Here is a 16,352-nt window from a genome sequence, read left to right on the forward strand (position 1 = left end):
AAAATATCATCAAACAGGTATTAGCTGCATTCAAATGTAGAAGTAAATTTTCACCCGTCATAACATGACGGGCGACTTTCTAGTTAATTATAATATACTAAGCAATTAATTTACTTTTTTAATTTTTAATTATTAATTTTTTATTGTTTCCCTGTCAATTCATTTATTCATTCATTATTTTAACTAGTCATTCATTTAATCTTAGTATTTTTAATAATCAGACAGAAAATATTGCTTGAGAAAAATATTTTATTTTTCACTTTGCCCCATGGAAGTGAAAAATTTCCAACTTTTTTTTTTTGGATATAAACATTTCCTGCCCAAAACAAAACATAATGTGTCTATATACACAGTTCTATTTGTAATGCTTATGAAAGCAAGAAATATTTTTCGCTTTAAAGAGATGACACTGTACAAATGGGGCGTAGGCTTCATTAGGAAAGGGGCCCAAATGAGCTGAGTAATGGGGCAATTTTGCATAGTGTGCATTTACAGGGAACATTTTAACCTCATATGTTTTCCATAATAAAAAGGTTAAGTTCTCACTATGTACACTAGTTTTTTTTTACCCCCGTAATGAAACTTAAAGAGCAAAATAAAACTGCAAAATTAGAGCCATTAGATGTGAAAACAGATTAAAAATTTGAAAGCAAAGACGCTTCCTGTTTCCATTGATTTCAAATTAAAATCTCTTGTGTTTCAATATCTTTTTAAAGGAACTTTGATGTCATTAGTATTTTGATTATTTCTTGCTAGAGCCTGGATTATATGCGCTAGAAATTCATTAAAATATACATGCAAAGATGCACTAAAAACACTTAAAATATGCTCTAAATGAACACGTATTTAGACATGATAAACAAAATTGCGAAAGAAACCACACTAGATCAGGTGAATTAAATGCCACAGCAATTATTTTCGTTGAAATAAGTCGTCTGGTTGGTCACTAAATGACAACCATACTAAAGTTTTATTGCAACATGAATAAACAAATATAACATTTTTTTACAATTCTGCTCATTAATTTCTTTTTCCACAAACGTGAAAGTTACTTCTCACTATCAAGAAATTAAAAAATGTAAAAGAAGGATAGAATGTGTGACAAAAAAGAAGTTGACACTATATGTGTGCATCAATGGTGCCCAACCTTATTTTAATTGCTGGCCAGAAAAATTATAAAATTCAATTATATTGTTTAATTTTTTTCTAGATAACATGGGAAGCAAGGAAAACGAAAGCAAATTCCTAACCAAAAATTGCTGTCATCATTACTACATTCTTATTTTATTGATACAAACTTTCCATCTGCTTTTAAAAAACCAATTTTATGACTACTTGGTTTTAAATTGGCAACAATCATCCATAACAACAAATGAAGATGATCAGTACTTTTGGATGGTTTCATCATATTTTTTGTTTCGTAAAATCAGGGTTGATTTCAATCAGTTTGATTTAAATCATGATTAAAATCATGATTTAGATCAAGTGATTTTTTTAAAAAAGTCATTGATTTAAATCAAGTGATTTTTTAACAAAATCATGAGTAAAATTCAGTTGATTTTATTTTTATAAATTCATCTTGCATTTCTAGAATGTATTGCTCTAAATTTAACTACACTGTATTATACTATCTTAACTACAACAGACAGAACTACATAGATCCCTCTCTGTGGGTGCAACAAATTTTCATTCTTGCAGTATACCAGTCACCATTCTTGCATATTACAGTTCAGAACAAAACAAAAATTTGCAGTTAAGAAACGTAATTGTTCATCATATTTTACATTAAAAGTGTACACAATGATGGAATGATCTTTAAGCAAAGATTAAAACAAAATCACATCTTATCCATACATTTAATGTATTTATAAATGCTAAAAATTCATTGAATAGTTAGAGAACTGATCTTAATTTTAAAAGTAAGCTGAATGGATTCATCTATTGAATGAAATATATTTTGTTTGTAACTGTAAAGTAGTTAATATCAACAAATTTTTGAACATTAAAAAAAAAAATTTAAAAATCTGATTTAAATTTAAAAAAATCCAACTTTTCTGATTTTATTCCCCTTCTTATAGTAAATAAAAGTAAGGTTTCAAAGAAATTCTGGAAGGAAGTCTGTGGCAGACCTGCGTCCAGGAGACCTCATAGCACCTACAGCCTTGAAATTTCCTACAAAATTACTTCGAGCCTCGGGATGTGCACCTGGGGTTTTATTTTATTTTTTACTTTAAATTAGTTTTTTTGTAATTAATTTCAGCTCAAATTTCGGATAAATTGCCTATTAATGGGGTGAAAAATTACTTGTACATATTTATTGGAAAGGGTAGAATTTTCTGCATTCTATGAAATTTGTTCCAATGCTCTAACTTAAATACGGCGGGAGTTATTTGCATTTTTATCTCAAACTTTTTTAGGCTTAGCTAAAATTTAGGCACTACTTTCTTTATTAAATCTATCTGTAAAAAGCGAAGGAATTGTCCCACAGTTTTCTTTTTGACACCACTGAAAAGAGCGGCTTTTCCTACTCCAGATCAAACTCGACCTATGGTCAAAAATCTTAGCTTCTATCTCTAGAGGAAAAAAAAAAAAATTCAAGCCGTTAAAAATCAAGTTCAAATAATCTCATCTCCATTAAAATTAATGCTGTTTTATTTGGCGTTGCCATAGTTACGTCTTTTCGATTCGCTTGTTTCTTATTTCTTATTCAAAAACTTTAAGGGTTTCGATTTTAACCGCAAATCTTAGGCTCAACTCAATTCAAGCCCCGAGCTAAAGTGCAAAATATATTAATATATATTACTAGAGCACGAATATGAAAGCGACTTTTCAAACGTAAAACTGCAGTTTTGCAATGCTCAGGAGCCCCTTAGCCCTTACGGCTCTGCAAGTTGGTACAAGTTATTTTGAAACTCGGAGAAAGGGTGCTTTTTGATCCAAAGAAGTAGCATATATAATGAGTTTTTATTCTGTTTCTTTCTAATTGACAATTTATAAACCTCTGCAAATCAAATAAGGTTGCAAAGCAATCTTCAGGGGTTGGTGAGCGTTAGCGAGCAGGGGGGCAGAGCTTCCTAGTAATTAAAAAAAAAATCACAAATCCTGCATAACATTGAACATAACATCTCACATGGATCGGCTTTGAAAACCATATATGGCCCTCAGGTCAAAGGTTGGACACCACTGAAGTAGGGGAAAGTAGGGCAAAGGGAAATAGTGGGGGCAGTGAAATGGTGAAATAATTTCTCTACTTTTAGCGCCACCTATCTAGTAATATTAATTGAGACCTACTAATATTCAGTACAGTATTTAAGTACAGTGAAGCACCGATTATACGTTTTTGAAGGGACTGTTTGAAAAAGTGTACAAATGGAAAAACCTATAATAGGTATAGGTTATTATGTATAGACTCTGCAGGAATCAATTTAAAAAAACGTATAATTGATAAAATTGTATAAAAGAGAAACATATAAACGGTGCTTCACTGTATTTATTTGTTTAATATTAAGCTTATTTGTAATTTTAATGCCTTGTACAGTTAGTCAAGCGCATGTGGGCAAAGTGAAATAGTTCTTTCGTTTACTCATTCATTCTTTTCTAAAATCGCTTATGAATTCATTTATTAATTATTTCATTTACATTCATTCATTTAATAATTCTCTTAATTTACTTATTTTCTTATTCCTTTATTATGTTACTGTTTTTTTTTTTTTTTTCAATTTACTGACTTATTTACTTATTTATTTGTTGATTGGTTCATTTCCTTTTCATTTATTCTTGTATATATTCATTTATTTTATCAAAAATATCTTTAACAATTAAATAGAAAATATTTCATCAGAAAAATTTTAATTTCATTTTGCCTCATGAAAAAAAAAAGAAGTGACCTTTTTTTGGAGGTAAATTTACAGAAAATAATAAAAAATGCATCAATGCAAACTTTTATATGTAAAATATATTGTTCTTTCTTTACTGTACTGTAATTTTTAGAACAAATTTTATTCCCTTTTGGAAAAAATATGTTATCTTCATTCTTTCACTTTGGGCCACATTCCCCTTACATTAATGTGATACAAAATCTGAATAAGATAGTTAAATATTCAAACCTCGCAATCCAAGTCTTCTACTTTAGTTGCTTCGACCCATTCTTCTTCTTTAGGACGAATGTGTCTGTTAGAGGAAACATCATACCAATTACAAAACGTATATACATATATATATATATATATATATATATATATATATATATATATATATATATATATATATATATGACAATATTTATATAATATGTTGCAGTTGAACATTTGATAAATGTACAAAACATTTTTCCTTTTCTTTTCAACCAAAGTCAAGAAGAAAGTTTAAATTAATTAAATCAGCTTAAAAGTTTTAAATAAATTTATTAAAAACTGTACAAGAATAGCCTTGTCTTGTTTAAACAGCATTCATAGCTTCAACAGCAGTTATCGCATGGGTCAAAAGCAGAGGCGGCGATTGGGGCTAAAAAGGGGGGAGGGGGCAAAAAAAAAAAGAAAAAAAGACAGCTAAAAGCCAGGGTTTTTAGTGACAGCAAAATAAAAAGAGAAAAAAAAAAAGTACAAAATTTTGCTGGGGTAGGTTTTGAGAGCAGATGGGTGGTACAGGGTTCGTACTCAATTTATATAAAAAAATTCCATGACTTTTCCAAAACTTTTTCATGACTTTAATAAAAATTTTCATGACCTTATTACACAAAGAGAATAGTACCATTTAATGTCAAACTTACTAATTTTCGGAAATGGGCTTTAGAAAAACTTTTACAAGAATACCACTACCTCACTGGAGCGCTTACTTGTGAATGAAAAAATATCGGTGCACATTGCAGAAACTAAGAAATTATTCTTTGTCTTTAGCATATAAATTCAAGGAAAGTAAAAATATAGTGAAATGTAATACACTGCTGTTAAATGTCTAATAAATATTTAATAAATAAGGCAGAGTAGTAATAATGAGACAAAAATTGAATGAGTTGTCATTACTAAGTTTCCAATAATAAATTCACTCCATAAAAACATAGCCCTTTGGTGTCAGTAGTGCATAAATAGGGAAGTTGCAACCTATTAAATGTTCATATTTTGGCTATTGGATATTGTTAATTGACCCTCAAAACTAAAAAATTCGCCATCGCCGAATTTTAAAACACCGTGGTTGATTTTTAATGAATTTTTAAAAATCCACGCGCAAAAGTGCGCGCTTCTGCAACGTCACTAGCCTACGTCAACAGGGCGCGAATGGGCAGCCTTCCGACAAAGATCCCTTGTTTTCGCTAGGGACATTTTGAGCGCGCTGATATTTTTATTTTTTAGAAATTCAATAATCCTTTCGAACACACTATGGAGGCCGGATTCGTTAAAGTACAATCTAATAATCTTCCTCAAATAATATCAATGAGATATTCGAATATTTTCGAGAGGATGAGAGGTTTAATGTTCCAGAAACGTGAGGAGTTAAATGCGAGGAGATAAGCCTTTTACGTTTCGTCTTCGAAGTCGAATGCGTAACCTTCGGCTTCTCCCCTACCGGAAGAGCGCATGACGTCACTTCCTATGCCATTTGACGTCACAAGTGCTTGAACTTTAAAAATTAATTTTAAAAAAACTACTTATCGTATCGCAAAATTTTTTTCACCTATGATGTTCATACATGTTACTCTATCATATAAAAATAAAATTGAAAAATCGAAAACTTCCCTATTACCCATGTAACTTGACTATATTTGTTCATTAAAGTAAAGCCACATTTTTCAGTAAATTAATTTTTCTAAACCAGATATTTCAGCTGGCCACAAGGATCAGTTTTGCAGGCTGTATATTGGGCATCACTGTTTTAGAATATTATAATTCCCCTATTTCCATGTTCTATTGCCTGACTAAAGTCTTCAATTTCTAAAGCCTTCAACATATTGAGATTAACTCTGATGAAATTAATAATAAATTTTTCGCAAGTAGTTGAAACAAACTCTAATGCAATTTGACTGCACTTTTTGAGGGGGCGTGGCAAAGTCAAGAAAATGCATGACTATTACTACAGAATATAAAATATAAGAAGTGCTGAAAATGATGGTGAATTCAAAATTAGTGATGCTTTAGTAGCAAAATTACATTACGAAACTAGGCGAGTGGCTGTTTCAGAAGCAGATGAAATTGGATTCCAAAACTCGGATTTGTTTTTGAGATTGTTCAATTTGCATGCAATATTACTAAATCACTCAATATTTCTAACGCTCTTTTAGCTATTGTTATTTTCTAACTTCCCAAGACATTTTTCAATGACTTTAAATAAATTTCCAAGACTTTTAATGAACATATGAATTTTTCATGACTTTTCCAGGTCTGAATTTTTTTTCCCATGACTTTCCAGGATTTCCATGACGTGTATGAACCCTAAGTAATTGATGTAAATCTAACAACTTAATTCACGTTTTTCTCAAGATTTTGATGAATTATGCACACAATAACCGTCCCAGAAGAAAGATTTAGACAAAATTAGACTTACATTATTTACCCCAAAGTATTTTGAGATGTTACAAACACTTGGTAATCATTTCATTAAGCAAGTATGGCTTTTTAAGTGAAACAATTGATTTACTAACATTGAAACAATGAATACATTAACTAAAAGTTATTGCTTGTGCTAAATGATGCTTCATAAACAGATATACTAAGTAAAATAAATACAGTATACTCCCGATTATACATGTTAATCAACGGGCGGCGTAGCACGGATAATGGAAAAACACGGATAATCCGAAAAATCATTTAAGGAATATGCAGGGTAACTATTTAACGGGAAATTAGAAAAAACTATGTATATACTCACACAAACCAGGAACTTTTCTTCGAAATGTATCGCTTAAAAATAAAAAAAAATCGTTGATACATTTGTTTTCTTTGTTTAAATTGTTGCGTATGTCCGTACGAATTTTTCTTACTGCAATTATTTCTCCGTAATCGTAACTTCTTTCACTCATGTAATCCAATAAATGTTCTACAGATTGTAGAGCAGTAGAATGTGAAATTGTATTTTCTTCATTTTCTTTATCTTTGTTTTCGCTATCATCAATTGCGTTTGATTCAGTAACAAGTTCAATTATATTTTCGTCAGTTAGACACTGAAATCCTGATTCACATTCGTCGTATTTAAACCATTCTTCGACATTTTCAGCGTCAACTGATTCGAAACCTTCGATTTCTTTGACTTCGTCAATGATGTTATCGATAGAAAAGTGTGATTCCGAAATGATGCACGGATAATCCGCAAACGGGATAATCTGCACGCGGATAATCGGGAGTATACTGTAACTATGCTCTCAAAATTTTGACATTTCTGCTTTTTTTAAAAATAATTTCTAGTTTTTGTTCCTAAATTGGGGAGGGGGGATGAACCATAAAAAGTGTGGGTGTGGGGGGGAGGGGTTTCCCCCTCTTGCCGCCTTTAAAAAGAAGTTAGTAAGCTAATTTCCTTATGTTTTTATTAAGAAAACTGTCCTGAGATGAAAATAAATTAGGTACACATGTCACTATGTTAATTTATATCGCTACATTTGGTAACTTGGAAATATTACGTTTGCGGATAAATCACAATTTTTGTTACCTCCGGACGACAAGAGAGATATAACAAGGGTTTAATGTACTTCAAACAGGATATTCTAATAGGATTCCCATGTGAAATTTTAGGAAAATAGCCAAACTGCTTCCTGAAATTAGCCAAACAGCAGGAAAAGTACTTCTAGATATGTTGGAAATCTTCAATTACAATCAAAATGAAACATTTTAATCTACAAGACTTATTGATGTTATAATTAAATGCTTCATTTTTTTTCTAAAACTATTGTTTAAACAACTGCTTTAAAACTCTATCCAAATCTTTTGATCAATAAATTTTACATTTCTTAGTTTTTATCAAGGTCAGTATAAATCATTTTGCTCATAAATATTGAGTGAGCTGCAGATTGGTTTAGCTAATGCTTTGGAATTTTTTCTTGCAAAATGATTCAAGGTCAATAAATCAAAAATGCTCACCGATGATCCAAGATGATAGAAATAATGGGGAGAAGGCATTCATCGTCATTGTTGTACACAAGCACATTATGAATCTAAAATTAAAACTTATAGTTAGTAATGACAGCAAAGAAAGCAAAAAATGTTGTTTTTGACAATAAAGACCTATTATACCAACAGAAGTGATTCAAGAATATTTATACAAGCAAGGATACTCTTTAGCAAATTAAGTTTGGAGAGTGAGCAAAAATATTTTTTTCTTGAAAGTAATGAAAAAATAACAGTAAGTTACTACCCCTAAGCAAGGTCTAAGGCAGAACTACATGCAATATACTAAACAGTCCGGTTATCATATCCAGAGACTGCAGTTTTGTTCCTATTAGAGCTCATCAGTATAGAAGAGTGAATAACTGAGCTGGAAGCAGATATCATCTGATTGAAGCTGAGAGCACCAACAAACTGGTAGGTAAAGGGATTTTATCTCACCAACGAGTGGCCGCAGCATGGTGCGGTTCGACTTAAAAATAGAAGGAAAAGTTTGTTGAAATAGTAATTTGTTTTACAGAAGATAATTCATTCATTAGGGTCAACCCGTGAATATAAAGTTTTTTTTGTGTTTATTCACCTTATACTCGACATTTTCATTTAGGAAAATAATTAGATGTTTCGGAGCTTGCTGATTTTTTATCAGGCGATATACAGGGCGAGTTCGATCGAATCTGCCATAGGTAAGGGGGTGATAGAAGGGTCAAGCAGAGCATAGAACCACCCATTATCGTGTCCGATCCTCAATCGTAACCGAGTTATGGTAGATAAAAGGAAAATGAGTAAAAAACAAAATTCTGAGAAAACCATCAATTTCTGAGATTTTTGTAGGACCTACACACAAAATAAATACATATTTGGAAAAAGCATAAAATCCTACAAAATGATACTTTTCCCATCAAGATTCCTTGGGGATTCTTACAACAAGAGGTACACAAAACAGAAGTAGCCAGTTTTCAGGAATTGCGCAAGTGGCTTGATAGAGCAGCAGGGCCGGATTTAGAAGTGTGGAGGCCCTGGAGCAACGAAGGAGTGGAGGCCCCTAATCAGGATTCAAAAAGATCATCATATTTTCGAAAATATCCGATACTTTGATATATATCCGAATATTTTTATATATATGTATATATCCAATATCTTCCATCAGCATTTTGATAGTAAATACATCCTGAAGTTCCTGCAGCTTATTTTTTCATTTAGGATATTTTGTAAAAATTTTATTGTGGGGGGCCCCTTTGTTGTGGAGGTCCCGGAGCAGTAGTCCCGCCTGCCCTCCCCTAAATCTGGCCCTGTAGAGCAGTAGTAAAACTAAGAAATGAAATTTCATTCAGAGCAACAGTTGTTTCCATTCGCAAAAAGGCAAGGGCATGTATTAGGTGTGTTGGCGAGAAATTTCAGCATCTATTGTAAATTTTGAAGATTGATTAAATGTACTCATAGATGTTAATGTAATTTTTTTATTATCCTTTGTGAAAAGCACGGGAAAGTAATGCTTCTTTTGCTTCTACTTATTGTCATCTCATGTGTTTTTTCACTGAATAAAATGTTAAAGCTATTATTTTGATATAAAAATATCATTTTCTGAACTAAAGAAAGCAACATGCTTACATGGAACAGAAAATTTGAAACTGAAAAATGCGACTCTTTGATGGTTTTCCTTTTTTAACGAATGCAGATTTTTACAATGTTTCAAACAAAAACCTGAATTTCTGCTGAACTTGAACCCAATATGATTGTTGTTGTATCATCTAAATGCTAGTGACATGGGTCAGTTTTTGGTAGATTTTCCCAATTGTAACTCATACGGTTCTTTTCGAAAATGTCGATTGAAAACTTTGGCACCATTTCAAATCTGTGTCCAATGTTTCAAAGCTTGTAGCTCGCTGTAAAATTTGACTATCTTGATGGGAAAAGTGTCATTTTGTAGGATTTTGTCTATATTTCCAAATATGTACTTATTTTGTGTGTAGGTCCTGCAAAAAATCTCAGAAATTGATCGTTTTCTCAGAATTTTGTTTTTTACTCATTTATAAATCAACTACAAAAGTACAGTAGAAGACCGTTATAACGCACACCTCGGGACCAGAGCTTTTGCGTTATATAAATCATTTCACAAATTTCGAAACTAATATTCAGAATATATCTATATATTAGCACTTCAGAATGAGTTTTTTCTGCAATGAGTATTAAAGCACCAATATTAAAATTTGTTATTCACAAATAAATATGTTTCACAATCAAAATCCTGCACTTCTGCTAGCTTCATGGCTTGCATAACAGCTGCATTTTCAGGAGTCATCTGGTATTTTCTGTTTACTATGAGTACTAATTTTCAATTTAAAAGCTTTGAATTAAGCTGGGAAAACGAAAAACTTGTTTCAAAATTCAATTTTCCTAACAATTTTTATGTTAGCAAGGCAAAACAAAGGGATATTTTAAACTTAAAAACCTATTGTTTACTTCTGAAAAGTTGTGCGGTTTATAGAGAATTGCGTTATACAGGTCGGCATAATAATGGTCTTCTACTGTAGCTAACAGAAGAAAAATGAGTAAAACAGCTAATGCTAAATAACTTGAAATAACTTAAAATTGATAGAAATGTGAAATGAAATATTAGATATAAATAATGAAAGAAACATTAATTTTAAGTCTACATATTGTAGTTATAATAAAAGAAAATAAAGAATGATTTGAGGAAGCATTTATTACATTGAAGATTTTAGTTTGTGCTAATTAAAAATATTCTATACATATCAAAATGTCTGACATTTTCAATATTTTCAAGCCCTGGGTGTTTGTAAGTGTTTTTCTTTTTGCTAATTCAATTCTTTGAAGTCGAAATAAGGCACAAAACCTCAAAAAATGACCTAGAAAAAAGGATATTTAGTGAATGAAATCTTGATATTTTTGGCACTAACTATGGGTTCAAAAATTTACAATGTTTACATTTCAATGCTTTTTTTTTTTTTTTTCAAAAATTCTTTATGCTTAGTATCCCAAATGAATGCACTAGCTTTGAAAATGCAAGCTGAAAGATAATTTAATTTCCTGTACACCAAAGTATTACTTTTTGCTCTTCACCGGACATAATTACAGGTTTATAGCAAAGTAAAAGGTAAGAGTTACACTTTTTAAAACAAGTTTAAAAGCTTATACATTTTCATTTTCATACTCTTTCATTTTGATAAAGTTGGTTTCGATTTTTCATTTCATAACTCATATTAAAATTTATTTATTTAGGTAATTTTTAATACGTTTAGCACATATCATAACAAGTTTGGTGATGCTAACTAGAGACGTACCGAGTACTCGGTAACTACTCGGTACTCGTCCTACTCGGCCAATATGCCGAGTACTCGGTACTCGGCCAAATTTTTATCAGATACTCAGCCAATACCGAGTAGTTGCAAAAAATTGAATACATTAAAATTTACAAAAAAGCTCAAGCATATATAATTTTCTGCAACCATTTACAATTCAAATTTAAATTTTGAGAATAATGAAGTTTGAAATACTTCAATGAAATAAATCTTGGTTCGAATGTCTTGAAAGTTAATAAAACTTTTTTGTTGAAAATTGTGCAAATATGGAATTTTTGCTACAAACTAAAATTAGTTATAAGATATATAAAAATACCTTAGTTTTAAAAATAAAAGGAAATAAAACAACGTTAGAAGCACAGTGCTGGATCACTGCAGACACGTGTTTTGGCGTTACGAGGAATTTCTTTTTCAATGCACAAAATGTGAGCTCGTTGATTTAAAGGCATTCAGCAAAAGTCGAATTTTTTGTCGTATGCCTTTAGTCTTTAGTTCACATGTTATGCACTGAAAAGACGATCTTTGTAACACAGAAAAACGTGTCTGCAGTGTTCCTGCACATTGGTTTTTTTGCTTTTAAAAATTATTTATGTTTAGCGAACTAGACCTATAATGAATAAATTTGTATAATTTGTTTTAATTCCAACTTGATAAGTCATACCTTTTATTTATTCATTTTTAATTTAAACAATATTATTTTTGCAAAATTTTGTAGTTAAATTTCAGCAGGAATTAAGTTTAAAAACTATTATATGGACAAGGAGGTCTATACTACTATTCCAATAAGTTCAAAATTCATCGGTGTGTGTCGGTGGTCCTTCTTTCAACATAATTGGTACTGGGAAACTCGGCCGAGTAGTGAAAGGCTGAGTTACTCGGTAACTCGGTACTCGGCCGAGTAGTAAAAGGCCGAGTACTCGGTACTCGGCCAAAGTGCTACTCGGTACGTCTCTAATGCTAACTATTGGGAAATCTAAATGATATTATGAATTCTTAGAGTTTGTTAATATAATATTATTTCATAATTTTTGGCCGTAAATTATAGGCCCATTTTTGTAAATTCCCGTTTTTCTTTTATCTTGCAAAGTTACGCATTCTAATTAAATGATTGTAGCGTATTTCTCGATCTTAGGCATGTGCGTGCCTCGCGTCATGAAATGACCTCCTTTTCATCTGATGTTCCTTTTTCATCTGATTGGCCGCTGTTCTTACATCGAGAAATACGCATCTCAAATGCGTGTCTTGGAAACCATGCAAATGAATCTCCATGACTATATATAATGTATTATTAGCTCATATGCTCTCTCTCTCTTTTAAGGTGAGGTATTTCTAGCAGAGAGCATGTTGAAAACAATTTTAAACATTCAAACTTGTTTTTGAAAAAGTTCAAGATGGTTAAAGACAAATAAGAAAGACAGGAAACATTTAGTTTTACACTGTTTCAATCTATTTTTGCTTGCAACTTAAGTTAATTATGACGTCACAATGAGTGGAAGAAAAAACGAGTTAACAGATAAAACCTCACACTTACTAGAGAATAAGAGGAGGTTGCCACCTGTCTATCAGCTGCTATTGGCTGGTGCGTTGAATTAAAATGGATAAAATACTTTGCTGGTAAAATTGAAAATATTTAACAATTGACAGAAATTATGACAAAAAAAAGTTACGTATGCATGGGTTTAACTAACTAATCCAATTTCTAAAGCGAAAAGCGTAATTTCACCCCACTATCGGACAAGGCACTAGGAACTATTTCCTTTGCTTGGCCTTAGCTCATTTCTCCATTGTCAAGTAAGCTTGCAGTCGAGTATTAATAATTAATTTAGTTGTTTAATTAATGCAAATAAATTAGCATTAATTAAACAACTAAATCATTGATGATAAATACATAGTTAAATTACCAGAAAACAATAATTTATATATTTTTTCATAATTCAAAAATTAAAAGAATGCAATTCATTTGCGTTAGACTGAGAATCTTTTTTCACTTGCAAAATATTTTGTTTTTCAGCTTCACGCATGTTTACAAAAATGTGAATTGTTTTCTTTTGAGGTTTTGAGCACTCATTTTTGGTTGGTTCTATTGGTGCAAGAGCCTTAAGAGGCTCTCATTTTAAAATATAATTTGAAAATCAACGCTTATAACTAAATTTTTTAATGGAATTAATTCATTAAAAGAATATGCTCCTTACATAGTCATGTAGAAACATGAAATACAAGTAATGAAAGAATTTTGGACTTTGTTGTCACATGGAATTTACAAGTGCACGGAGTGAGATATTTACTATAAATAGGATTATATACAATTGAAAAGAAAATAGCATCGAGGGTGAAAGGGTATGAGGGTAAAAGTCTGAACCCCCTGAACACTTTTCTTGTGTGTGCTGCTGGATACCAGGGTTCATGATTTTTTTTATTTAAAAAAATACATAAATAAATAAAAGTCGGATTTTTAAAAAATTTAAATTGGATTTTTTTTAAATTTAAATTGGATTTTTTTATTTAAATCGGATTTTTTTTTGGACTTAAATAAGATTTTTTGATTTTTTGAAAATGTTCAAAAATTTGTAGATATTAATTACTTTACATTGATAAACATATTTCATACAATAATCCATTCAACTTACTTTTGCAATTAAGATAAGTTCTCTAACTATTCAATAATATTTTAAGATTTATAAATACGTCATAATGCTTAGATAAGATGTGATTTTGTTTTATGCTATGCTTAAAAATAAGTTTTCCATTATCATGTATGTATTTAGTGCAAAAAAATTAATTGAACAATTACTTTTCTGAACTATATTAGCCATGGTATACAAGAAAAACTCCAAATTTTCATTTTGTTCTAAACTAATTTTGGAGTAAAAGCAATCGAGTGGAAATCTGTTACACACTCAGAAAGAGGGATCGATGTAGTTTTGCCTGTTGAAGTTAAGATAGTATAACGCAGTGTAGTTAAATTTAGAGCAATACAATTTAAAAATACAAAATTTATAAAAGTAAAATCAACTGATCTTAATGAAAGATTTTGTTAAAAAAATCACTTAATTCAAATCAATTGAGTTAATTCAATGATTTTTTATAAAAAAATCACTTGATTTAAATCATGATTTTAATTATGATTTAAATCAACGAACCCTGCTGGATACCCATGGGTGCCACTCTAAAAATTGGCCAGGGCTGAAAAGCGCGTGGCTCCATTTCGCAACACCAAAATGTTAGCGCTTAGTTTATTTGATGTTTTAGACATATATAATGCTAATTTTTGATGCTGTAACTATATAGTAAAACCAAATTGTAAGATTAAGTAAAAATTAAAACCTAAATAAAAAATAACATACCATTGTCCAAGATTTTTAGGAGGTAAAAGCAGGAAAAGAACTTAATAATAAAAAATAATAAAAAAACTTACTATTTGCTACTGCAGAAAAAAAAGCTTCAGATTTTATAGTTCATGTTACATAAATAGTTCATATTTCATATATATCATGCATTGTGATAAAAACTTTAATAAAATTTTCCAGATTAAGATAAGAATGGTTGAAATCAACAGATTGAGTGACTTATTTCTTTTTTTTTTTGGGGGGGGGGGGGGGACAGCTTTTTTTTTAAACTTTAGCAGATGGGCCAGTTTTTTGTCCTCAGAAGAATAAGACCTTTTTTGAGAGTGAGAGATTCAAAAGTAAAGATTTGTTTCATCTAAAAATCATTTTGAACATGGAAAAAAAAAATCCGATGGCCGAAATTTTTGAAAAGATGGAATTCCGTCCCTTGGACGGAAGTGTGGCAACCATGTGGATACCTATCATGGTTTTAACAAAAATTCAATTATAAAAAAAGAGAGAGATTTCTAGCAGTAGAGCAACGAATATGAGGAAAAATACAAGCCATCGCCACTTACATTCAACCAGCCACACGTCAACATGAACTCACGCGCCAACGGAATGCTCCATACTCTCTTGTTGAACTTCATATTACTTGTCTTGAGTTTTCTATATTGTATGTCATCTTCATGCTGGAAAATATTCCTGTCAAACAAAAATGCATTAGCAAAAAATAGAAAACACATAGATGCTAAAACTTATTTATACAGGGCTCGATTTATTAATAAGCAAGTGAAGCTCGAGGTCCTCCTGAAAGTTGTAGACCAAATAGCAAATTATAACTCAATATAGATTCCTTTTGCTGAAGAATCAAGAGCAATATGGTCGAATCTTGTAAATGCAAAATTGCTTGCATGAAATACGGCTTCACGTGAGATTCTGGCTTAATCCGATGAGTTAACAATCACTTCATAATTTATCAAATAAGATGAAATCCAGTTTAGATGAAAATTATAATGATCCCATGCATATTATATTAACGAGGTTCAACTGCACATAAAATGTATAGCAATTAGCAATGTGGATTTAACACCAATTACATACATTTAATTTTTGGTATCTAGTATTTCACTTAGGTAGTTTGCACTCTCAGTTTATGCAATGACAAAATAACAGTGCAGATGACACTCTGTGGACCTTGCATCGATGGCATAGTTTAAATTATTCAAACTTTACAGCTATCTGGCCTACTGTCCCACAAATTCTAAATCAGGTCCCGACTAATATCCTTAAAGCAATAGGCAGGAACGCTGCAACGATAAATATTAAGTCAGTTTTATAGAAAAATATTAAATTTCCTTCCCCCACCATGCTTTTAGAAATGTAATGTTTTTATACAACGCATGTGCTTTTCTTTTCTTTGTCTAAAAAATGCACCAAGTATAGCAAGGCCGTATGCAAGGGGGTGGTTTATAAGGTTCAAACCCCCTCCGAAATTTTTCATCCTAAGAAATGCTTTCCATTATTCGTTTATTTTATTTATTTATTTATATTTTAGTGACAAAAATAACATTGTTGTTATTATTATTATTTCAATTTTATTTGTGAAATGAAGTTAG

General features: G+C 30.9%; 1 protein-coding gene across 1 annotated transcript in view; it reads right to left on the bottom strand.

The window, feature by feature from the left end:
- LOC129222712 (uncharacterized) overlaps window positions 1–16,352 on the bottom strand; it is a 39,233-nt gene that overhangs the window by 21,774 nt on the left and 1,107 nt on the right. Inside the window, exons 2-4 of the mRNA XM_054857244.1 lie at window positions 15,312–15,438; window positions 8,064–8,137; window positions 4,107–4,170 (exon numbers count right to left, since the gene is read on the bottom strand). Of these exons, the coding sequence (XP_054713219.1) occupies window positions 4,107–4,170; window positions 8,064–8,137; window positions 15,312–15,438 (265 nt within the window). The remainder of the gene's footprint in view (window positions 1–4,106; window positions 4,171–8,063; window positions 8,138–15,311; window positions 15,439–16,352) is intronic.

Source organism: Uloborus diversus, chromosome 5 (genome assembly GCF_026930045.1).
Source record: "Uloborus diversus isolate 005 chromosome 5, Udiv.v.3.1, whole genome shotgun sequence".
Lineage (NCBI taxonomy): Eukaryota > Metazoa > Arthropoda > Arachnida > Araneae > Uloboridae > Uloborus > Uloborus diversus.